Genomic DNA, 23,463 nt, shown 5'->3' on the forward strand with positions numbered 1-23,463 from the left:
GACTGTTTGCATGGGTGGTATCTGAGGGGGGCACTCAGGTAAGGGCACTGCAGGAAATGAGGTCACTTCCTTGACAACAGACCCCAACAGACTTGGAACCCCCGCAACTAGGCAGCCACGTGCGCAAAGCCAGCTCACTTGGCTGGAGACTCTTGATAGAGAACCATGTTCTCCTGCTTTCTCCCGCCTGACCAGGGCTCTGGTTCCCAGAAAGCCCGGAGGGAGAACCTTTTGAGACGTTGTGGACGCTGGCTCAGCTCCCACGCCCCCCACCGCTGGACCTTTGGCAGGAGGTCCTCTCAGGTAACATGAGGAAGCCTAGAGCAGCCCAATCGAGGCCAGACCAGCTCCCCGAGCCCTCCCAGGGCAGCCCTCATCCCGTCTCCTCGTGAGTGTGGGGGCCAGAGGGACATGTGGGCAGGATCTGCCCTTGGCCGCAGAAGGTTGGTGGGCTGGCAGTAACCTGCTTTTCCCGTCACGTTCCCAAGCCAGGACAGGGCTGGCGGGACTGAAAGGGGACCCCTAAGCTGCCTCCTCATTCCAGGCCCTCAGGCTGCCGTGTGTTTCCCTCCTCGCTGGAGGTCTGTGTGGACCGTGGGGCGGGGTATGTGTGTCCAGAGTGGAGAGAGTCACAGAGGTGTGAGAGCCAGCCAAGACAGCCAGTCGGGTCTCTGAGGCTTGCCGCCTGGCTGCCGGGCACTGTCTTTCCAGAGCGTCACTCAGGAGATGGGCCAGCAGCTGAGCAACGACGCCCTCGACTCCACCACCCTGCAGGAAGGGAAGGTGCCCCACGCTGCCAAGCGAGGCCAGGGCCGGCTCAGGGTGAGTGCGGGTGCTGGGGAGACCCAAGCCCCAGGGCCCCAAGACAGCACTGAGGACCCCAGGTCTTCGAAGGCCCTGAGACAGCCCCGGGGCTCCTGCCTGGAGCCCTGCTCCCCAAGGAATCTGAATCCCCATCTCTTCCCCCGACCTTCCCCTGCGGGCCCAGCCCCCGTCTTGGCCAGAGGAGACGGCCCTGTCCACAGAGGTGCAGCAGAGCAGAGACATTTCTAGCCCATCAGCTCACGGGCGTTCAAGAGTCCTTTTGCGTTCTGTAGAGATTTTCCTGTTTGAACTCCCATCCTCACGTGTCCATGTGGCCTGGCAATCCTTCCCCACCTTCTCCCAGTCGGACGCAGCATCCTGATGGATAGGCATGCTTTTTGCCCAAAAGGACATGGGGCTCACAGTGTTCTTTCTGGTCCTCTGCCTTTGCCGTCCAGAGGAACACGTCCACGTGGCCTCTCGAGGTCAGGGCATCGGGCCTCAGCAGGCCGCCCAACTTTCCAGAAGGGAGACCCATTAGCCCAGTGACTCAGCCCTTCACTGAACCCGCACCTTCTGTTGCCATTTCCACAGCACCGCCCTGATCACCCTGCCTGTCCTCCCGTCCTCATCCCTCCCAGCCCACGAAAAGCCTCTGTGTTCTCCTGTCTAGAATGGGCAGTTGGTCAGCCACCCCAGGGTTGATGCTCTTCATCCAGGGAAGGGCTGTCACTCCTCTGCCAGCACCAAAGACCTAGGAGACCAAGAGGTTTAATCCTTCTGCACCTCACATCCTACTTGGAATCCCGAGAATTCTTCCCTGCCCTGGGCAATGATGCCCACTTCTGGCCACAAGTCACCGCGGGCTTGGGCATTCGGTCCGACCTCCAGTCCCCGGCACTCCTGGGGCCCGCGGTGCGGCCTCTGATGGCAAGCGGCCCCTCTGTCTGACCCCAGGCTGAAAATCCATCCCGAGCGAAGAGCAAAGCGTCCCGCCTGGTGTGGACCGTCCAGGCTGGAACGCGGCAGAAGCGAGTGGAGCACCTGGTGCCCGCCTTCCTGGAGGGCGACACCGCCTACGTCCACAGCTTCCTGTGCACTTATAGAGGTTTTGCCACCACACGACAGGTGCTGGAGCTGCTGTTTCAAAGGTGAGTGCCGTGCCCCTCCGCAGCACTGTGGGCATTCAGCCACCTACTAGCTGTGAGGCTGGGGATGTCACGGCACCTCCCCGAGCCTCGGTTTGCTCCTTGCAAGGCGGGCTGAAGAGAGGATCAGCCTCCAGGGGAGATTGTAGGCACTCAAGCAGGTGCTGCCTGCAAAGGCTTCTCGAGAAGCCTAACCCTCTGGGAGGGTCGACTGGAGCGGAGGGGCTGTGGTTGTGCTCATTGAGGATATTCCTCTTGCCTATGGCGAAGCCTCCGCCTCGTCCCTCAGCGTGCCCGTGGCCTTCACTGAGCTGTTGTCTTCCCTTTGGAAAAGGAGATGGGAGAGCTCTTCTAGGTCTCTGACCTGGGTGAAGCCAGAGCAGCGATCCCTGGGCTGAGCCGAGGCCCCCGACCCACTCAAGCAGGAGGGAGGGGCCGGTTGGAGCTCCTTCCTTCATCACGCACACACAGAGGGCCCCACTAGGTGCAGAAAGTTTTCTAGGCACTGACCAGAATCCCGTGCACAGAGCAGGCGACAGCCATGCCCTCCAGGGCTCCATTCTCCTTGGGAGTCAGACAGCGCCGCTAGGCTTCTCACGCAGGCCTGATCCACAGTCCAGTGCATGCGACGTCCTCCTGTGTCTTCTAGATACGGTTGTGTCCTTGCCTATGGCGATGAGGACGGCGGACCCTTAGACCAACTCAAAAAGTGAGTGGGCTTTGGAATCCCTAGGAGGGCGCCCAGCGTCCACACTTGGAGGGCAGTTGCCTGCAGCGTCCCGCTCACTCATCTGCTAGAACCTCCCCAGCGGGTGCTCAGCTCCTGCTCAGGGGGCTCAGGGAGTGCTCCGGGGCCACATAAGCCCCTCGCTGGTCGAGATACGGGGCAGGGGAGCATGACCCTCATGGGACACCTGGCGAATCAGGCAGCACGTAGGCCCAGGAGGGAAAGTTGGAGGCAAGAGGAGGGCCCTGGGAAGCATGGGCGGGAGACAATGTCCGTTGTTCCCTCACTGGTCAGATGTTCTGGGAGCACCTCCTGTGTGCCAGGGAGGGCAATGCAAAGAGGAGACTGCACCGCTCGCTGCCCTCACGCAGCTGACGTTCCAGTGGGCAGTGGGCAGAGAGATGCTCCAAGCAGTGTGTCAGGCTTCCCTGAGGCCTAGGAGAGGTGACGCCACCACGGCACAGGGCTCCCCCTTCCAAAGGCGTTTTCCTAGCCCCTCCTTGGTGCCCTGGCCTACCTCTGCCAAGACTGCCAGATTGGAGGTGGCCGCCAAGTAGGACTGGCCCCTGGACAGCCAGGAGCGGGAGGCCCAGGAGCCCAGGCCCGCACAGGGATGCCCGGGAGGCCAGCGTGCAAGGAAAGGACCCTTCTCTGACTCTGCTGCCCACCTGTCCGTCCTCAGGGCCATCTCCTTCATTCTGGGCGCCTGGCTCCGATGGTACCCTGAGGATTTTATCCAGCCCCCAGATGTTCCCAGCCTGGAACTGCTCTTGGCCTACATTGGTCTCAATATGCCCGGCTCGGAGCTGGAGCACCGCGCCCGCGTTCTTCTTTCCCAGCTGGAGCACCCTGAGCACACTGAGGCCAAGACTGAGGGTGAGGAGGACTCGGGTGTGTGACGTGGGCGTGTGCAGAGGGGATGGCGCTGCGCCCCCCGGAGCAGAGTGTCCAGAGGCTGGGGTTCGGCTGGGAGCAAGGGGCGGCGGGCTCAGATCACTCTTGCCAGGGACTCGAGTCTGGGAAGACTTTCGGGGGCGTGGTGCTTGGACTGAGACTGCTTGATTGGCGGCAGAGGGTCCCTTTCTTTGGAATGACTTGGGCGGGCAGTCATGTTGGTGGCGTTTTCTCTTCTTCCATCTCCAGCTGCAGCTCCACCGAAAGATGCGGAAGCCCCTGAAGATCCGGCACCATCTCTCCCTCTCGTGCCCAGCCCAGCTCAGAGCCGCACAGGCATCTTCCGAGCCACAGCCGGCTCAAGACCTTCAGCAAGCACTTGCAGCATCCCAGCCACTACCCTCAGCTCCTGAGCTGCAGCCCCAGAGAATCCTCGCCTTCCCCTAGCCATGGCGTGGGTTTTAAAGTTTTGTTTTCGGCTTTTCTTTACTTAACCTTTCCCTGTATTTTATCTCGTCAGTTCAATAAAGTTTAGTTCTTGGGTTCTTTTCAATTGTTCGCTGAAGTGGCGTGAAGCAGACTCACAATGTCACACCAACGTCATCCGCATCTAGTACCCGCCCATTTTTGTCCAAGAGAAACCCTGTCCCTGGGAAGCAGTCAGTCTCCCTTCCTCCCACCGCAAGTCCCCGGTAGCCACTGAGTTTCCTTCTGTCGGACTCCGTGCGTTTCCCTCCTCCGGAGTTTGCATGGAAGTGCCAGCCTTCCAGAGGTGGCCTCCTGTGCCTGGCTGGGTCTGGTCTGAGGTGAGCGACTCCGGATGTTTGAAATTGAGATAGCGGTTTTCATTAAGAAGAAAAATCCCCCGGAGATCAAAGATTCTGTCTCAAAGAGGATGCCCCGCTATTCCCTCTTTTCACTTCCTGGGGATGGGGACCCATTGGAGGTGTGACACCAGAGCTGGAAACAGCGAGGGAAATGTCGGGGCCAGGGAGACCCCTTTCAAATCTTTCGCTTTCCTGGATGGGCCACGGTAACGTTTTCAAAATGGGCAAATTTTAAAAATATTCTCATCGCATATGAAACACTGGCGTTTACAAGAAGCGTATCGTGGAGTAAAATATATTCCCCAAAGTTTTAACGTTTGAGATAGATAACTAATGTTACTTTGGTAAAAGAATGACTTAAAGATGAGTCATAAGAAACGATGCCCTCGTTCTACCAAGAAACAACTGCCCAGAACAAGGGGTGGTCAGCTTTGCAGAGCTCTTCATTGAGCTCCGGTGCGGGGGCGTGTGTGTGTGTGTGTGTGTGTGTGTGTGAGTGTGTGTGTGTGTGTGTGTGTGTGTGTGTGAGGGCGGTGTGGGTGTGTGGGTGTGTGAGGGTGTGGTGCGGGAAGGAGCCTGGGGCTGTTCCTTCCTGGTACCTGATGCCCCAGAGTGGGCTGTGAGTAGTCACACCTATCCCCTTGCGCGTTCTCAGGGACCACTGACCACATCCAAATCTCAGTAGTGACACGGCATCGCTTTGCCGTCCTCTGTGGAATCGCTCAAGTCAGTCCACACTCAAGAGGAGGGGATTACAGCAGGCGGTCTAGACCAGGAAGTCCTGATCCCAGGTGGCCAGTGACGGGAGAAGGAGAAGACCCCAGCACTTCAATGCCTTGCCCAGAATCCCAGATGAGGAAGAAGGCGGCGCCAGGGAGGAAGCCAGCTCTGTGTCCTCAAGGCTGGGGCTCTGGCTGCACACAGGCATTCCCAGGGGCCTCTGGAGAAGGCTGTGTTGGTGGAAGTGCCTACAGATCTGGAGATGGCATGGGGGTGAGGGGGAGTATTCGGCAGTGTACACGGGCATTTGGTCAGTTCTTGTTTGAGGAGGAGCCCAGGTCCGGGGCACCCTTGATTGTAGCCCTGCCCACATCACACCCACGGTGGAGGCAGTGGCGGCCACTTTTCTGCTGAGCTCAGGCCTATGCAGTCCTGAATTGAATCTCTCACTGGAACATTGGGAAACTGAGGCCCCTAGAGGGGTATGGAATGGCCCTCGACAGGGTGAGTCCCGTGGGTAAGTGTGTGTTCTGACCTTCTAGGGCAAGACTGGGACCCCACGCGGAGGCTTGGCTTCTGAAACTAGGAACCATGAGATCTTGAGAAGCTCTTGCCAATCCCTCCCTTTTGTGGGAGCTGTTTTCTTCTTGGCCTCCACAACCTGAACACACAACACGCGGACGCACACAAACACACACACACACGCACACACGCGCATGCACACACACACACACACACACACACATTGACCTTGGATGCAAGGATGGACTCTAGGGTGGGATCCGAAGAGAAGCAGACACAGGGCAAGTGGCAAGAGGAAGAAACACGAGGTGGGAGGCATTGCCTGCAGGTGACACATGCCTCCAGTTTGAGAGGTATTGTCCTCTAAGGTAGGACACACGCCAGAGGACATGTCTAGCAAGTCCACGCTCCAGTCCTCCCCAGTGTGCAGACAGGAGGCCGACAGGCCCTGAGAGACACAACGGCTTATGCAGGATCCAGAAGAGGTAAGGAAGAGGACTTGTTTCTGCGTCAGTCTCAAAGCTGGGACCTCGGCCGCACCCAGACCCTCTAGGGAGCCTGTGAGACGGGTGTGTTGGTGTTCCTGGGTACGCGTACGACGTCGCATGGAGAAGGGGGGTGAGCAAGGCCATGGCCAGAGGACTGTTTGCATGGGTGGTATCTGAGGGGGGCACTCAGGTAAGGGCACTGCAGGAAATGAGGTCACTTCCTTGACAACAGACCCCAACAGACTTGGAACCCCCGCAACTAGGCAGCCACGTGCGCAAAGCCAGCTCACTTGGCTGGAGACTCTTGATAGAGAACCATGTTCTCCTGCTTTCTCCCGCCTGACCAGGGCTCTGGTTCCCAGAAAGCCCGGAGGGAGAACCTTTTGAGACGTTGTGGACGCTGGCTCAGCTCCCACGCCCCCCACCGCTGGACCTTTGGCAGGAGGTCCTCTCAGGTAACATGAGGAAGCCTAGAGCAGCCCAATCGAGGCCAGACCAGCTCCCCGAGCCCTCCCAGGGCAGCCCTCATCCCGTCTCCTCGTGAGTGTGGGGGCCAGAGGGACATGTGGGCAGGATCTGCCCTTGGCCGCAGAAGGTTGGTGGGCTGGCAGTAACCTGCTTTTCCCGTCACGTTCCCAAGCCAGGACAGGGCTGGCGGGACTGAAAGGGGACCCCTAAGCTGCCTCCTCATTCCAGGCCCTCAGGCTGCCGTGTGTTTCCCTCCTCGCTGGAGGTCTGTGTGGACCGTGGGGCGGGGTATGTGTGTCCAGAGTGGAGAGAGTCACAGAGGTGTGAGAGCCAGCCAAGACAGCCAGTCGGGTCTCTGAGGCTTGCCGCCTGGCTGCCGGGCACTGTCTTTCCAGAGCGTCACTCAGGAGATGGGCCAGCAGCTGAGCAACGACGCCCTCGACTCCACCACCCTGCAGGAAGGGAAGGTGCCCCACGCTGCCAAGCGAGGCCAGGGCCGGCTCAGGGTGAGTGCGGGTGCTGGGGAGACCCAAGCCCCAGGGCCCCAAGACAGCACTGAGGACCCCAGGTCTTCGAAGGCCCTGAGACAGCCCCGGGGCTCCTGCCTGGAGCCCTGCTCCCCAAGGAATCTGAATCCCCATCTCTTCCCCCGACCTTCCCCTGCGGGCCCAGCCCCCGTCTTGGCCAGAGGAGACGGCCCTGTCCACAGAGGTGCAGCAGAGCAGAGACATTTCTAGCCCATCAGCTCACGGGCGTTCAAGAGTCCTTTTGCGTTCTGTAGAGATTTTCCTGTTTGAACTCCCATCCTCACGTGTCCATGTGGCCTGGCAATCCTTCCCCACCTTCTCCCAGTCGGACGCAGCATCCTGATGGATAGGCATGCTTTTTGCCCAAAAGGACATGGGGCTCACAGTGTTCTTTCTGGTCCTCTGCCTTTGCCGTCCAGAGGAACACGTCCACGTGGCCTCTCGAGGTCAGGGCATCGGGCCTCAGCAGGCCGCCCAACTTTCCAGAAGGGAGACCCATTAGCCCAGTGACTCAGCCCTTCACTGAACCCGCACCTTCTGTTGCCATTTCCACAGCACCGCCCTGATCACCCTGCCTGTCCTCCCGTCCTCATCCCTCCCAGCCCACGAAAAGCCTCTGTGTTCTCCTGTCTAGAATGGGCAGTTGGTCAGCCACCCCAGGGTTGATGCTCTTCATCCAGGGAAGGGCTGTCACTCCTCTGCCAGCACCAAAGACCTAGGAGACCAAGAGGTTTAATCCTTCTGCACCTCACATCCTACTTGGAATCCCGAGAATTCTTCCCTGCCCTGGGCAATGATGCCCACTTCTGGCCACAAGTCACCGCGGGCTTGGGCATTCGGTCCGACCTCCAGTCCCCGGCACTCCTGGGGCCCGCGGTGCGGCCTCTGATGGCAAGCGGCCCCTCTGTCTGACCCCAGGCTGAAAATCCATCCCGAGCGAAGAGCAAAGCGTCCCGCCTGGTGTGGACCGTCCAGGCTGGAACGCGGCAGAAGCGAGTGGAGCACCTGGTGCCCGCCTTCCTGGAGGGCGACACCGCCTACGTCCACAGCTTCCTGTGCACTTATAGAGGTTTTGCCACCACACGACAGGTGCTGGAGCTGCTGTTTCAAAGGTGAGTGCCGTGCCCCTCCGCAGCACTGTGGGCATTCAGCCACCTACTAGCTGTGAGGCTGGGGATGTCACGGCACCTCCCCGAGCCTCGGTTTGCTCCTTGCAAGGCGGGCTGAAGAGAGGATCAGCCTCCAGGGGAGATTGTAGGGACTCAAGCAGGTGCTGCCTGCAAAGGCTTCTCGAGAAGCCTAACCCTCTGGGAGGGTCGACTGGAGCGGAGGGGCTGTGGTTGTGCTCATTGAGGATATTCCTCTTGCCTATGGCGAAGCCTCCGCCTCGTCCCTCAGCGTGCCCGTGGCCTTCACTGAGCTGTTGTCTTCCCTTTGGAAAAGGAGATGGGAGAGCTCTTCTAGGTCTCTGACCTGGGTGAAGCCAGAGCAGCGATCCCTGGGCTGAGCCGAGGCCCCCGACCCACTCAAGCAGGAGGGAGGGGCCGGTTGGAGCTCCTTCCTTCATCACGCACACACAGAGGGCCCCACTAGGTGCAGAAAGTTTTCTAGGCACTGACCAGAATCCCGTGCACAGAGCAGGCGACAGCCATGCCCTCCAGGGCTCCATTCTCCTTGGGAGTCAGACAGCGCCGCTAGTCCACAGTCCAGTGCATGCGACGTCCTCCTGTGTCTTCTAGATACGGTTGTGTCCTTGCCTATGGCGATGAGGACGGCGGACCCTTAGACCAACTCAAAAAGTGAGTGGGCTTTGGAATCCCTAGGAGGGCGCCCAGCGTCCACACTTGGAGGGCAGTTGCCTGCAGCGTCCCGCTCACTCATCTGCTAGAACCTCCCCAGCGGGTGCTCAGCTCCTGCTCAGGGGGCTCAGGGAGTGCTCCGGGGCCACATAAGCCCCTCCCTGGTCGAGATACGGGGCAGGGGAGCATGACCCTCATGGGACACCTGGCGAATCAGGCAGCACGTAGGCCCAGGAGGGAAAGTTGGAGGCAAGAGGAGGGCCCTGGGAAGCATGGGCGGGAGACAATGTCCGTTGTTCCCTCACTGGTCAGATGTTCTGGGAGCACCTCCTGTGTGCCAGGGAGGGCAATGCAAAGAGGAGACTGCACCGCTCGCTGCCCTCACGCAGCTGACGTTCCAGTGGGCAGTGGGCAGAGAGATGCTCCAAGCAGTGTGTCAGGCTTCCCTGAGGCCTAGGAGAGGTGACGCCACCACGGCACAGGGCTCCCCCTTCCAAAGGCGTTTTCCTAGCCCCTCCTTGGTGCCCTGGCCTACCTCTGCCAAGACTGCCAGATTGGAGGTGGCCGCCAAGTAGGACTGGCCCCTGGACAGCCAGGAGCGGGAGGCCCAGGAGCCCAGGCCCGCACAGGGATGCCCGGGAGGCCAGCGTGCAAGGAAAGGACCCTTCTCTGACTCTGCTGCCCACCTGTCCGTCCTCAGGGCCATCTCCTTCATTCTGGGCGCCTGGCTCCGATGGTACCCTGAGGATTTTATCCAGCCCCCAGATGTTCCCAGCCTGGAACTGCTCTTGGCCTACATTGGTCTCAATATGCCCGGCTCGGAGCTGGAGCACCGCGCCCGCGTTCTTCTTTCCCAGCTGGAGCACCCTGAGCACACTGAGGCCAAGACTGAGGGTGAGGAGGACTCGGGTGTGTGACGTGGGCGTGTGCAGAGGGGATGGCGCTGCGCCCCCCGGAGCAGAGTGTCCAGAGGCTGGGGTTCGGCTGGGAGCAAGGGGCGGCGGGCTCAGATCACTCTTGCCAGGGACTCGAGTCTGGGAAGACTTTCGGGGGCGTGGTGCTTGGACTGAGACTGCTTGATTGGCGGCAGAGGGTCCCTTTCTTTGGAATGACTTGGGCGGGCAGTCATGTTGGTGGCGTTTTCTCTTCTTCCATCTCCAGCTGCAGCTCCACCGAAAGATGCGGAAGCCCCTGAAGATCCGGCACCATCTCTCCCTCTCGTGCCCAGCCCAGCTCAGAGCCGCACAGGCATCTTCCGAGCCACAGCCGGCTCAAGACCTTCAGCAAGCACTTGCAGCATCCCAGCCACTACCCTCAGCTCCTGAGCTGCAGCCCCAGAGAATCCTTGCCTTCCCCTAGCCATGGCGTGGGTTTTAAAGTTTTGTTTTCGGCTTTTCTTTACTTAACCTTTCCCTGTATTTTATCTCGTCAGTTCAATAAAGTTTAGTTCTTGGGTTCTTTTCAATTGTTCGCTGAAGTGGCGTGAAGCAGACTCACAATGTCACACCAACGTCATCCGCATCTAGTACCCGCCCATTTTTGTCCAAGAGAAACCCTGTCCCTGGGAAGCAGTCAGTCTCCCTTCCTCCCACCGCAAGTCCCCGGTAGCCACTGAGTTTCCTTCTGTCGGACTCCATGCGTTTCCCTCCTCCGGAGTTTGCATGGAAGTGCCAGCCTTCCAGAGGTGGCCTCCTGTGCCTGGCTGGGTCTGGTCTGAGGTGAGCGACTCCGGATGTTTGAAATTGAGATAGCGGTTTTCATTAAGAAGAAAAATCCCCCGGAGATCAAAGATTCTGTCTCAAAGAGGATGCCCCGCTATTCCCTCTTTTCACTTCCTGGGGATGGGGACCCATTGGAGGTGTGACACCAGAGCTGGAAACAGCGAGGGAAATGTCGGGGCCAGGGAGACCCCTTTCAAATCTTTCGCTTCCCTGGATGGGCCACGGTAATGTTTTCAAAATGGGCAAATTTTAAAAATATTCTCATCACGTATGAAACACTGGCGTTTACAAGAAGCGTATCGTGGAGTAAAATATATTCCCCAAAGTTTTAACGTTTGAGATAGATAACTAATGTTACTTTGGTAAAAGAATGACTTAAAGATGAGTCATAAGAAACGATGCCCTCGTTCTACCAAGAAACAACTGCCCAGAACAAGGGGTGGCCAGCTTTGCAGAGCTCTTCATTGAGCTCCGGTGCGGGGGCGTGTGTGTGTGTGTGTGTGTGTGTGTGAGTGTGTGTGTGTGTGTGTGTGAGGGCGGTGTGGGTGTGTGGGTGTGTGAGGGTGTGGTGCGGGAAGGAGCCTGGGGCTGTTCCTTCCTGGTACCTGATGCCCCAGAGTGGGCTGTGAGTAGTCACACCTATCCCCTTGCGCGTTCTCAGGGACCACTGACCACATCCAAATCTCAGTAGTGACACGGCATCGCTTTGCCGTCCTCTGTGGAATCGCTCAAGTCAGTCCACACTCAAGAGGAGGGGATTACAGCAGGCGGTCTAGACCAGGAAGTCCTGATCCCAGGTGGCCAGTGACGGGAGAAGGAGAAGACCCCAGCACTTCAATGCCTTGCCCAGAATCCCAGATGAGGAAGAAGGCGGCGCCAGGGAGGAAGCCAGCTCTGCGTCCTCAAGGCTGGGGCTCTGGCTGCACACAGGCATTCCCAGGGGCCTCTGGAGAAGGCTGTGTTGGTGGAAGTGCCTACAGATCTGGAGATGGCATGGGGGTGAGGGGGAGTATTCGGCAGTGTACACGGGCATTTGGTCAGTTCTTGTTTGAGGAGGAGCCCAGGTCCGGGGCACCCTTGATTGTAGCCCTGCCCACATCACACCCACGGTGGAGGCAGTGGCGGCCACTTTTCTGCTGAGCTCAGGCCTATGCAGTCCTGAATTGAATCTCTCACTGGAACATTGGGAAACTGAGGCCCCTAGAGGGGTATGGAATGGCCCTCGACAGGGTGAGTCCCGTGGGTAAGTGTGTGTTCTGACCTTCTAGGGCAAGACTGGGACCCCACGCGGAGGCTTGGCTTCTGAAACTAGGAACCATGAGATCTTGAGAAGCTCTTGCCAATCCCTCCCTTTTGTGGGAGCTGTTTTCTTCTTGGCCTCCACAACCTGAGCACACAACGCGCGGACGCACACAAACACACACACACGCACACACGCGCATGCACACACACACACACACACACACACACACACATTGACCTTGGATGCAAGGATGGACTCTAGGGTGGGATCCGAAGAGAAGCAGACACAGGGCAAGTGGCAAGAGGAAGAAACACGAGGTGGGAGGCATTGCCTGCAGGTGACACACGCCTCCAGTTTGAGAGGTATTGTCCTCTAAGGTAGGACACACGCCAGAGGACATGTCTAGCAAGTCCACGCTCCAGTCCTCCCCAGTGTGCAGACAGGAGGCCGACAGGCCCTGAGAGACACAACGGCTTATGCAGGATCCAGAAGAGGTAAGGAAGAGGACTTGTTTCTGCGTCAGTCTCAAAGCTGGGACCTCGGCCGCACCCAGACCCTCTAGGGAGCCTGTGAGACGGGTGTGTTGGTGTTCCTGGGTACGCGTACGACGTCGCATGGAGAAGGGGGGTGAGCAAGGCCATGGCCAGAGGACTGTTTGCATGGGTGGTATCTGAGGGGGGCACTCAGGTAAGGGCACTGCAGGAAATGAGGTCACTTCCTTGACAACAGACCCCAACAGACTTGGAACCCCCGCAACTAGGCAGCCACGTGCGCAAAGCCAGCTCACTTGGCTGGAGACTCTTGATAGAGAACCATGTTCTCCTGCTTTCTCCCGCCTGACCAGGGCTCTGGTTCCCAGAAAGCCCGGAGGGAGAACCTTTTGAGACGTTGTGGACGCTGGCTCAGCTCCCACGCCCCCCACCGCTGGACCTTTGGCAGGAGGTCCTCTCAGGTAACATGAGGAAGCCTAGAGCAGCCCAATCGAGGCCAGACCAGCTCCCCGAGCCCTCCCAGGGCAGCCCTCATCCCGTCTCCTCGTGAGTGTGGGGGCCAGAGGGACATGTGGGCAGGATCTGCCCTTGGCCGCAGAAGGTTGGTGGGCTGGCAGTAACCTGCTTTTCCCGTCACGTTCCCAAGCCAGGACAGGGCTGGCGGGACTGAAAGGGGACCCCTAAGCTGCCTCCTCATTCCAGGCCCTCAGGCTGCCGTGTGTTTCCCTCCTCGCTGGAGGTCTGTGTGGACCGTGGGGCGGGGTATGTGTGTCCAGAGTGGAGAGAGTCACAGAGGTGTGAGAGCCAGCCAAGACAGCCAGTCGGGTCTCTGAGGCTTGCCGCCTGGCTGCCGGGCACTGTCTTTCCAGAGCGTCACTCAGGAGATGGGCCAGCAGCTGAGCAACGACGCCCTCGACTCCACCACCCTGCAGGAAGGGAAGGTGCCCCACGCTGCCAAGCGAGGCCAGGGCCGGCTCAGGGTGAGTGCGGGTGCTGGGGAGACCCAAGCCCCAGGGCCCCAAGACAGCACTGAGGACCCCAGGTCTTCGAAGGCCCTGAGACAGCCCCGGGGCTCCTGCCTGGAGCCCTGCTCCCCAAGGAATCTGAATCCCCATCTCTTCCCCCGACCTTCCCCTGCGGGCCCAGCCCCCGTCTTGGCCAGAGGAGACGGCCCTGTCCACAGAGGTGCAGCAGAGCAGAGACATTTCTAGCCCATCAGCTCACGGGCGTTCAAGAGTCCTTTTGCGTTCTGTAGAGATTTTCCTGTTTGAACTCCCATCCTCACGTGTCCATGTGGCCTGGCAATCCTTCCCCACCTTCTCCCAGTCGGACGCAGCATCCTGATGGATAGGCATGCTTTTTGCCCAAAAGGACATGGGGCTCACAGTGTTCTTTCTGGTCCTCTGCCTTTGCCGTCCAGAGGAACACGTCCACGTGGCCTCTCGAGGTCAGGGCATCGGGCCTCAGCAGGCCGCCCAACTTTCCAGAAGGGAGACCCATTAGCCCAGTGACTCAGCCCTTCACTGAACCCGCACCTTCTGTTGCCATTTCCACAGCACCGCCCTGATCACCCTGCCTGTCCTCCCGTCCTCATCCCTCCCAGCCCACGAAAAGCCTCTGTGTTCTCCTGTCTAGAATGGGCAGTTGGTCAGCCACCCCAGGGTTGATGCTCTTCATCCAGGGAAGGGCTGTCACTCCTCTGCCAGCACCAAAGACCTAGGAGACCAAGAGGTTTAATCCTTCTGCACCTCACATCCTACTTGGAATCCCGAGAATTCTTCCCTGCCCTGGGCAATGATGCCCACTTCTGGCCACAAGTCACCGCGGGCTTGGGCATTCGGTCCGACCTCCAGTCCCCGGCACTCCTGGGGCCCGCGGTGCGGCCTCTGATGGCAAGCGGCCCCTCTGTCTGACCCCAGGCTGAAAATCCATCCCGAGCGAAGAGCAAAGCGTCCCGCCTGGTGTGGACCGTCCAGGCTGGAACGCGGCAGAAGCGAGTGGAGCACCTGGTGCCCGCCTTCCTGGAGGGCGACACCGCCTACGTCCACAGCTTCCTGTGCACTTATAGAGGTTTTGCCACCACACGACAGGTGCTGGAGCTGCTGTTTCAAAGGTGAGTGCCGTGCCCCTCCGCAGCACTGTGGGCATTCAGCCACCTACTAGCTGTGAGGCTGGGGATGTCACGGCACCTCCCCGAGCCTCGGTTTGCTCCTTGCAAGGCGGGCTGAAGAGAGGATCAGCCTCCAGGGGAGATTGTAGGCACTCAAGCAGGTGCTGCCTGCAAAGGCTTCTCGAGAAGCCTAACCCTCTGGGAGGGTCGACTGGAGCGGAGGGGCTGTGGTTGTGCTCATTGAGGATATTCCTCTTGCCTATGGCGAAGCCTCCGCCTCGTCCCTCAGCGTGCCCGTGGCCTTCACTGAGCTGTTGTCTTCCCTTTGGAAAAGGAGATGGGAGAGCTCTTCTAGGTCTCTGACCTGGGTGAAGCCAGAGCAGCGATCCCTGGGCTGAGCCGAGGCCCCCGACCCACTCAAGCAGGAGGGAGGGGCCGGTTGGAGCTCCTTCCTTCATCACGCACACACAGAGGGCCCCACTAGGTGCAGAAAGTTTTCTAGGCACTGACCAGAATCCCGTGCACAGAGCAGGCGACAGCCATGCCCTCCAGGGCTCCATTCTCCTTGGGAGTCAGACAGCGCCGCTAGTCCACAGTCCAGTGCATGCGACGTCCTCCTGTGTCTTCTAGATACGGTTGTGTCCTTGCCTATGGCGATGAGGACGGCGGACCCTTAGACCAACTCAAAAAGTGAGTGGGCTTTGGAATCCCTAGGAGGGCGCCCAGCGTCCACACTTGGAGGGCAGTTGCCTGCAGCGTCCCGCTCACTCATCTGCTAGAACCTCCCCAGCGGGTGCTCAGCTCCTGCTCAGGGGGCTCAGGGAGTGCTCCGGGGCCACATAAGCCCCTCCCTGGTCGAGATACGGGGCAGGGGAGCATGACCCTCATGGGACACCTGGCGAATCAGGCAGCACGTAGGCCCAGGAGGGAAAGTTGGAGGCAAGAGGAGGGCCCTGGGAAGCATGGGCGGGAGACAATGTCCGTTGTTCCCTCACTGGTCAGATGTTCTGGGAGCACCTCCTGTGTGCCAGGGAGGGCAATGCAAAGAGGAGACTGCACCGCTCGCTGCCCTCACGCAGCTGACGTTCCAGTGGGCAGTGGGCAGAGAGATGCTCCAAGCAGTGTGTCAGGCTTCCCTGAGGCCTAGGAGAGGTGACGCCACCACGGCACAGGGCTCCCCCTTCCAAAGGCGTTTTCCTAGCCCCTCCTTGGTGCCCTGGCCTACCTCTGCCAAGACTGCCAGATTGGAGGTGGCCGCCAAGTAGGACTGGCCCCTGGACAGCCAGGAGCGGGAGGCCCAGGAGCCCAGGCCCGCACAGGGATGCCCGGGAGGCCAGCGTGCAAGGAAAGGACCCTTCTCTGACTCTGCTGCCCACCTGTCCGTCCTCAGGGCCATCTCCTTCATTCTGGGCGCCTGGCTCCGATGGTACCCTGAGGATTTTATCCAGCCCCCAGATGTTCCCAGCCTGGAACTGCTCTTGGCCTACATTGGTCTCAATATGCCCGGCTCGGAGCTGGAGCACCGCGCCCGCGTTCTTCTTTCCCAGCTGGAGCACCCTGAGCACACTGAGGCCAAGACTGAGGGTGAGGAGGACTCGGGTGTGTGACGTGGGCGTGTGCAGAGGGGATGGCGCTGCGCCCCCCGGAGCAGAGTGTCCAGAGGCTGGGGTTCGGCTGGGAGCAAGGGGCGGCGGGCTCAGATCACTCTTGCCAGGGACTCGAGTCTGGGAAGACTTTCGGGGGCGTGGTGCTTGGACTGAGACTGCTTGATTGGCGGCAGAGGGTCCCTTTCTTTGGAATGACTTGGGCGGGCAGTCATGTTGGTGGCGTTTTCTCTTCTTCCATCTCCAGCTGCAGCTCCACCGAAAGATGCGGAAGCCCCTGAAGATCCGGCACCATCTCTCCCTCTCGTGCCCAGCCCAGCTCAGAGCCGCACAGGCATCTTCCGAGCCACAGCCGGCTCAAGACCTTCAGCAAGCACTTGCAGCATCCCAGCCACTACCCTCAGCTCCTGAGCTGCAGCCCCAGAGAATCCTTGCCTTCCCCTAGCCATGGCGTGGGTTTTAAAGTTTTGTTTTCGGCTTTTCTTTACTTAACCTTTCCCTGTATTTTATCTCGTCAGTTCAATAAAGTTTAGTTCTTGGGTTCTTTTCAATTGTTCGCTGAAGTGGCGTGAAGCAGACTCACAATGTCACACCAACGTCATCCGCATCTAGTACCCGCCCATTTTTGTCCAAGAGAAACCCTGTCCCTGGGAAGCAGTCAGTCTCCCTTCCTCCCACCGCAAGTCCCCGGTAGCCACTGAGTTTCCTTCTGTCGGACTCCATGCGTTTCCCTCCTCCGGAGTTTGCATGGAAGTGCCAGCCTTCCAGAGGTGGCCTCCTGTGCCTGGCTGGGTCTGGTCTGAGGTGAGCGACTCCGGATGTTTGAAATTGAGATAGCGGTTTTCATTAAGAAGAAAAATCCCCCGGAGATCAAAGATTCTGTCTCAAAGAGGATGCCCCGCTATTCCCTCTTTTCACTTCCTGGGGATGGGGACCCATTGGAGGTGTGACACCAGAGCTGGAAACAGCGAGGGAAATGTCGGGGCCAGGGAGACCCCTTTCAAATCTTTCGCTTCCCTGGATGGGCCACGGTAATGTTTTCAAAATGGGCAAATTTTAAAAATATTCTCATCACGTATGAAACACTGGCGTTTACAAGAAGCGTATCGTGGAGTAAAATATATTCCCCAAAGTTTTAACGTTTGAGATAGATAACTAATGTTACTTTGGTAAAAGAATGACTTAAAGATGAGTCATAAGAAACGATGCCCTCGTTCTACCAAGAAACAACTGCCCAGAACAAGGGGTGGCCAGCTTTGCAGAGCTCTTCATTGAGCTCCGGTGCGGGGGCGTGTGTGTGTGTGTGTGTGTGTGTGTGAGTGTGTGTGTGTGTGTGTGTGAGGGCGGTGTGGGTGTGTGGGTGTGTGAGGGTGTGGTGCGGGAAGGAGCCTGGGGCTGTTCCTTCCTGGTACCTGATGCCCCAGAGTGGGCTGTGAGTAGTCACACCTATCCCCTTGCGCGTTCTCAGGGACCACTGACCACATCCAAATCTCAGTAGTGACACGGCATCGCTTTGCCGTCCTCTGTGGAATCGCTCAAGTCAGTCCACACTCAAGAGGAGGGGATTACAGCAGGCGGTCTAGACCAGGAAGTCCTGATCCCAGGTGGCCAGTGACGGGAGAAGGAGAAGACCCCAGCACTTCAATGCCTTGCCCAGAATCCCAGATGAGGAAGAAGGCGGCGCCAGGGAGGAAGCCAGCTCTGCGTCCTCAAGGCTGGGGCTCTGGCTGCACACAGGCATTCCCAGGGGCCTCTGGAGAAGGCTGTGTTGGTGGAAGTGCCTACAGATCTGGAGATGGCATGGGGGTGAGGGGGAGTATTCGGCAGTGTACACGGGCATTTGGTCAGTTCTTGTTTGAGGAGGAGCCCAGGTCCGGGGCACCCTTGATTGTAGCCCTGCCCACATCACACCCACGGTGGAGGCAGTGGCGGCCACTTTTCTGCTGAGCTCAGGCCTATGCAGTCCTGAATTGAATCTCTCACTGGAACATTGGGAAACTGAGGCCCCTAGAGGGGTATGGAATGGCCCTCGACAGGGTGAGTCCCGTGGGTAAGTGTGTGTTCTGACCTTCTAGGGCAAGACTGGGACCCCACGCGGAGGCTTGGCTTCTGAAACTAGGAACCATGAGATCTTGAGAAGCTCTTGCCAATCCCTCCCTTTTGTGGGAGCTGTTTTCTTCTTGGCCTCCACAACCTGAGCACACAACGCGCGGACGCACACAAACACACACACACGCACACACGCGCATGCACACACACACACACACACACACACACACACATTGACCTTGGATGCAAGGATGGACTCTAGGGTGGGATCCGAAGAGAAGCAGACACAGGGCAAGTGGCAAGAGGAAGAAACACGAGGTGGGAGGCATTGCCTGCAGGTGACACACGCCTCCAGTTTGAGAGGTATTGTCCTCTAAGGTAGGACACACGCCAGAGGACATGTCTAGCAAGTCCACGCTCCAGTCCTCCCCAGTGTGCAGACAGGAGGCCGACAGGCCCTGAGAGACACAACGGCTTATGCAGGATCCAGAAGAGGTAAGGAAGAGGACTTGTTTCTGCGTCAGTCTCAAAGCTGGGACCTCGGCCGCACCCAGACCCTCTAGGGAGCCTGTGAGACGGGTGTGTTGGTGTTCCTGGGTACGCGTACGACGTCGCATGGAGAAGGGGGGTGAGCAAGGCCATGGCCAGAGGACTGTTTGCATGGGTGGTATCTGAGGGGGGCACTCAGGTAAGGGCACTGCAGGAAATGAGGTCACTTCCTTGACAACAGACCCCAACAGACTTGGAACCCCCGCAACTAGGCAGCCACGTGCGCAAAGCCAGCTCACTTGGCTGGAGACTCTTGATAGAGAACCATGTTCTCCTGCTTTCTCCCGCCTGACCAGGGCTCTGGTTCCCAGAAAGCCCGGAGGGAGAACCTTTTGAGACGTTGTGGACGCTGGCTCAGCTCCCACGCCCCCCACCGCTGGACCTTTGGCAGGAGGTCCTCTCAGGTAACATGAGGAAGCCTAGAGCAGCCCAATCGAGGCCAGACCAGCTCCCCGAGCCCTCCCAGGGCAGCCCTCATCCCGTCTCCTCGTGAGTGTGGGGGCCAGAGGGACATGTGGGCAGGATCTGCCCTTGGCCGCAGAAGGTTGGTGGGCTGGCAGTAACCTGCTTTTCCCGTCACGTTCCCAAGCCAGGACAGGGCTGGCGGGACTGAAAGGGGACCCCTAAGCTGCCTCCTCATTCCAGGCCCTCAGGCTGCCGTGTGTTTCCCTCCTCGCTGGAGGTCTGTGTGGACCGTGGGGCGGGGTATGTGTGTCCAGAGTGGAGAGAGTCACAGAGGTGTGAGAGCCAGCCAAGACAGCCAGTCGGGTCTCTGAGGCTTGCCGCCTGGCTGCCGGGCACTGTCTTTCCAGAGCGTCACTCAGGAGATGGGCCAGCAGCTGAGCAACGACGCCCTCGACTCCACCACCCTGCAGGAAGGGAAGGTGCCCCACGCTGCCAAGCGAGGCCAGGGCCGGCTCAGGGTGAGTGCGGGTGCTGGGGAGACCCAAGCCCCAGGGCCCCAAGACAGCACTGAGGACCCCAGGTCTTCGAAGGCCCTGAGACAGCCCCGGGGCTCCTGCCTGGAGCCCTGCTCCCCAAGGAATCTGAATCCCCATCTCTTCCCCCGACCTTCCCCTGCGGGCCCAGCCCCCGTCTTGGCCAGAGGAGACGGCCCTGTCCACAGAGGTGCAGCAGAGCAGAGACATTTCTAGCCCATCAGCTCACGGGCGTTCAAGAGTCCTTTTGCGTTCTGTAGAGATTTTCCTGTTTGAACTCCCATCCTCACGTGTCCATGTGGCCTGGCAATCCTTCCCCACCTTCTCCCAGTCGGACGCAGCATCCTGATGGATAGGCATGCTTTTTGCCCAAAAGGACATGGGGCTCACAGTGTTCTTTCTGGTCCTCTGCCTTTGCCGTCCAGAGGAACACGTCCACGTGGCCTCTCGAGGTCAGGGCATCGGGCCTCAGCAGGCCGCCCAACTTTCCAGAAGGGAGACCCATTAGCCCAGTGACTCAGCCCTTCACTGAACCCGCACCTTCTGTTGCCATTTCCACAGCACCGCCCTGATCACCCTGCCTGTCCTCCCGTCCTCATCCCTCCCAGCCCACGAAAAGCCTCTGTGTTCTCCTGTCTAGAATGGGCAGTTGGTCAGCCACCCCAGGGTTGATGCTCTTCATCCAGGGAAGGGCTGTCACTCCTCTGCCAGCACCAAAGACCTAGGAGACCAAGAGGTTTAATCCTTCTGCACCTCACATCCTACTTGGAATCCCGAGAATTCTTCCCTGCCCTGGGCAATGATGCCCACTTCTGGCCACAAGTCACCGCGGGCTTGGGCATTCGGTCCGACCTCCAGTCCCCGGCACTCCTGGGGCCCGCGGTGCGGCCTCTGATGGCAAGCGGCCCCTCTGTCTGACCCCAGGCTGAAAATCCATCCCGAGCGAAGAGCAAAGCGTCCCGCCTGGTGTGGACCGTCCAGGCTGGAACGCGGCAGAAGCGAGTGGAGCACCTGGTGCCCGCCTTCCTGGAGGGCGACACCGCCTACGTCCACAGCTTCCTGTGCACTTATAGAGGTTTTGCCACCACACGACAGGTGCTGGAGCTGCTGTTTCAAAGGTGAGTGCCGTGCCCCTCCGCAGCACTGTGGGCATTCAGCCACCTACTAGCTGTGAGGCTGGGGATGTCACGGCACCTCCCCGAGCCTCGGTTTGCTCCTTGCAAGGCGGGCTGAAGAGAGGATCAGCCTCCAGGGGAGATTGTAGGCACTCAAGCAGGTGCTGCCTGCAAAGGCTTCTCGAGAAGCCTAACCCTCTGGGAGGGTCGACTGGAGCGGAGGGGCTGTGGTTGTGCTCATTGAGGATATTCCTCTTGCCTATGGCGAAGCCTCCGCCTCGTCCCTCAGCGTGCCCGTGGCCTTCACTGAGCTGTTGTCTTCCCTTTGGAAAAGGAGATGGGAGAGCTCTTCTAGGTCTCTGACCTGGGTGAAGCCAGAGCAGCGATCCCTGGGCTGAGCCGAGGCCCCCGACCCACTCAAGCAGGAGGGAGGGGCCGGTTGGAGCTCCTTCCTTCATCACGCACACACAGAGGGCCCCACTAGGTGCAGAAAGTTTTCTAGGCACTGACCAGAATCCCGTGCACAGAGCAGGCGACAGCCATGCCCTCCAGGGCTCCATTCTCCTTGGGAGTCAGACAGCGCCGCTAGGCTTCTCACGCAGGCCTGATCCACAGTCCAGTGCATGCGACGTCCTCCTGTGTCTTCTAGATACGGTTGTGTCCTTGCCTATGGCGATGAGGACGGCGGACCCCTAGACCAACTCAAAAAGTGAGTGGGCTTTGGAATCCCTAGGAGGGCGCCCAGCGTCCACACTTGGAGGGCAGTTGCCTGCAGCGTCCCGCTCACTCATCTGCTAGAACCTCCCCAGCGGGTGCTCAGCTCCTGCTCAGGGGGCTCAGGGAGTGCTCCGGGGCCACATAAGCCCCTCCCTGGTCGAGATACGGGGCAGGGGAGCATGACCCTCATGGGACACCTGGCGAATCAGGCAGCACGTAGGCCCAGGAGGGAAAGTTGGAGGCAAGAGGAGGGCCCTGGGAAGCATGGGCGGGAGACAATGTCCGTTGTTCCCTCACTGGTCAGATGTTCTGGGAGCACCTCCTGTGTGCCAGGGAGGGCAATGCAAAGAGGAGACTGCACCGCTCGCTGCCCTCACGCAGCTGACGTTCCAGTGGGCAGTGGGCAGAGAGATGCTCCAAGCAGTGTGTCAGGCTTCCCTGAGGCCTAGGAGAGGTGACGCCACCACGGCACAGGGCTCCCCCTTCCAAAGGCGTTTTCCTAGCCCCTCCTTGGTGCCCTGGCCTACCTCTGCCAAGACTGCCAGATTGGAGGTGGCCGCCAAGTAGGACTGGCCCCTGGACAGCCAGGAGCGGGAGGCCCAGGAGCCCAGGCCCGCACAGGGATGCCCGGGAGGCCAGCGTGCAAGGAAAGGACCCTTCTCTGACTCTGCTGCCCACCTGTCCGTCCTCAGGGCCATCTCCTTCATTCTGGGCGCCTGGCTCCGATGGTACCCTGAGGATTTTATCCAGCCCCCAGATGTTCCCAGCCTGGAACTGCTCTTGGCCTACATTGGTCTCAATATGCCCGGCTCGGAGCTGGAGCACCGCGCCCGCGTTCTTCTTTCCCAGCTGGAGCACCCTGAGCACACTGAGGCCAAGACTGAGGGTGAGGAGGACTCGGGTGTGTGACGTGGGCGTGTGCAGAGGGGATGGCGCTGCGCCCCCCGGAGCAGAGTGTCCAGAGGCTGGGGTTCGGCTGGGAGCAAGGGGCGGCGGGCTCAGATCACTCTTGCCAGGGACTCGAGTCTGGGAAGACTTTCGGGGGCGTGGTGCTTGGACTGAGACTGCTTGATTGGCGGCAGAGGGTCCCTTTCTTTGGAATGACTTGGGCGGGCAGTCATGTTGGTGGCGTTTTCTCTTCTTCCATCTCCAGCTGCAGCTCCACCGAAAGATGCGGAAGCCCCTGAAGATCCGGCACCATCTCTCCCTCTCGTGCCCAGCCCAGCTCAGAGCCGCACAGGCATCTTCCGAGCCACAGCCGGCTCAAGACCTTCAGCAAGCACTTGCAGCATCCCAGCCACTACCCTCAGCTCCTGAGCTGCAGCCCCAGAGAATCCTCGCCTTCCCCTAGCCATGGCGTGGGTTTTAAAGTTTTGTTTTCGGCTTTTCTTTACTTAACCTTTCCCTGTATTTTATCTCGTCAGTTCAATAAAGTTTAGTTCTTGGGTTCTTTTCAATTGTTCGCTGAAGTGGCGTGAAGCAGACTCACAATGTCACACCAACGTCATCCGCATCTAGTACCCGCCCATTTTTGTCCAAGAGAAACCCTGTCCCTGGGAAGCAGTCAGTCTCCCTTCCTCCCACCGCAAGTCCCCGGTAGCCACTGAGTTTCCTTCTGTCGGACTCCGTGCGTTTCCCTCCTCCGGAGTTTGCATGGAAGTGCCAGCCTTCCAGAGGTGGCCTCCTGTGCCTGGCTGGGTCTGGTCTGAGGTGAGCGACTCCGGATGTTTGAAATTGAGATAGCGGTTTTCATTAAGAAGAAAAATCCCCCGGAGATCAAAGATTCTGTCTCAAAGAGGATGCCCCGCTATTCCCTCTTTTCACTTCCTGGGGATGGGGACCCATTGGAGGTGTGACACCAGAGCTGGAAACAGCGAGGGAAATGTCGGGGCCAGGGAGACCCCTTTCAAATCTTTCGCTTCCCTGGATGGGCCACGGTAATGTTTTCAAAATGGGCAAATTTTAAAAATATTCTCATCACGTATGAAACACTGGCGTTTAC

The 23,463-nt window shown here is 59.2% G+C and overlaps 3 protein-coding genes across 3 annotated transcripts in view; all 3 read left to right on the plus strand.

The window, feature by feature from the left end:
• The window catches only part of WDR49 (WD repeat domain 49), a 523,215-nt gene that overhangs the window by 143,460 nt on the left and 356,292 nt on the right, over positions 1-23,463 (plus strand).
• On the plus strand, positions 305-4,124 carry LOC139045419 (ral guanine nucleotide dissociation stimulator-like). Its single transcript, XM_070511439.1, has 4 exons — positions 305-822; positions 1,762-1,955; positions 3,362-3,555; positions 3,823-4,124. The coding sequence occupies exons 1-4, from the start codon at positions 727-729 to the stop codon at positions 3,984-3,986; spliced, it is 648 nt and encodes a 215-aa protein (XP_070367540.1). The 5' UTR covers positions 305-726; the 3' UTR covers positions 3,987-4,124.
• On the plus strand, positions 19,097-22,916 carry LOC139045420 (ral guanine nucleotide dissociation stimulator-like). Its single transcript, XM_070511440.1, has 4 exons — positions 19,097-19,614; positions 20,554-20,747; positions 22,154-22,347; positions 22,615-22,916. The coding sequence occupies exons 1-4, from the start codon at positions 19,519-19,521 to the stop codon at positions 22,776-22,778; spliced, it is 648 nt and encodes a 215-aa protein (XP_070367541.1). The 5' UTR covers positions 19,097-19,518; the 3' UTR covers positions 22,779-22,916.

The sequence above is a fragment of the Equus asinus genome, chromosome 5 (assembly GCF_041296235.1).
Source record: "Equus asinus isolate D_3611 breed Donkey chromosome 5, EquAss-T2T_v2, whole genome shotgun sequence".
In the NCBI taxonomy this organism is placed as follows: domain Eukaryota; kingdom Metazoa; phylum Chordata; class Mammalia; order Perissodactyla; family Equidae; genus Equus; species Equus asinus.

Excerpts from the sequence above, each read along its gene's own strand:
- LOC139045420 (XM_070511440.1), top strand. The coding sequence starts at position 19,519 with ATGGGCCAGCAGCTGAGCAACGACGCCCTCGACTCCACCACCCTGCAG. Across the intron at positions 20,748-22,153 it reads CTGGAGCTGCTGTTTCAAAG|GGCCATCTCCTTCATTCTGG; the intron begins GTGAGTGCCGTG and ends GTCCGTCCTCAG. Across the intron at positions 22,348-22,614 it reads CACTGAGGCCAAGACTGAGG|CTGCAGCTCCACCGAAAGAT; the intron begins GTGAGGAGGACT and ends TTCCATCTCCAG.
- LOC139045419 (XM_070511439.1), top strand. The coding sequence starts at position 727 with ATGGGCCAGCAGCTGAGCAACGACGCCCTCGACTCCACCACCCTGCAG. Across the intron at positions 823-1,761 it reads GAGGCCAGGGCCGGCTCAGG|GCTGAAAATCCATCCCGAGC; the intron begins GTGAGTGCGGGT and ends GTCTGACCCCAG. Across the intron at positions 3,556-3,822 it reads CACTGAGGCCAAGACTGAGG|CTGCAGCTCCACCGAAAGAT; the intron begins GTGAGGAGGACT and ends TTCCATCTCCAG.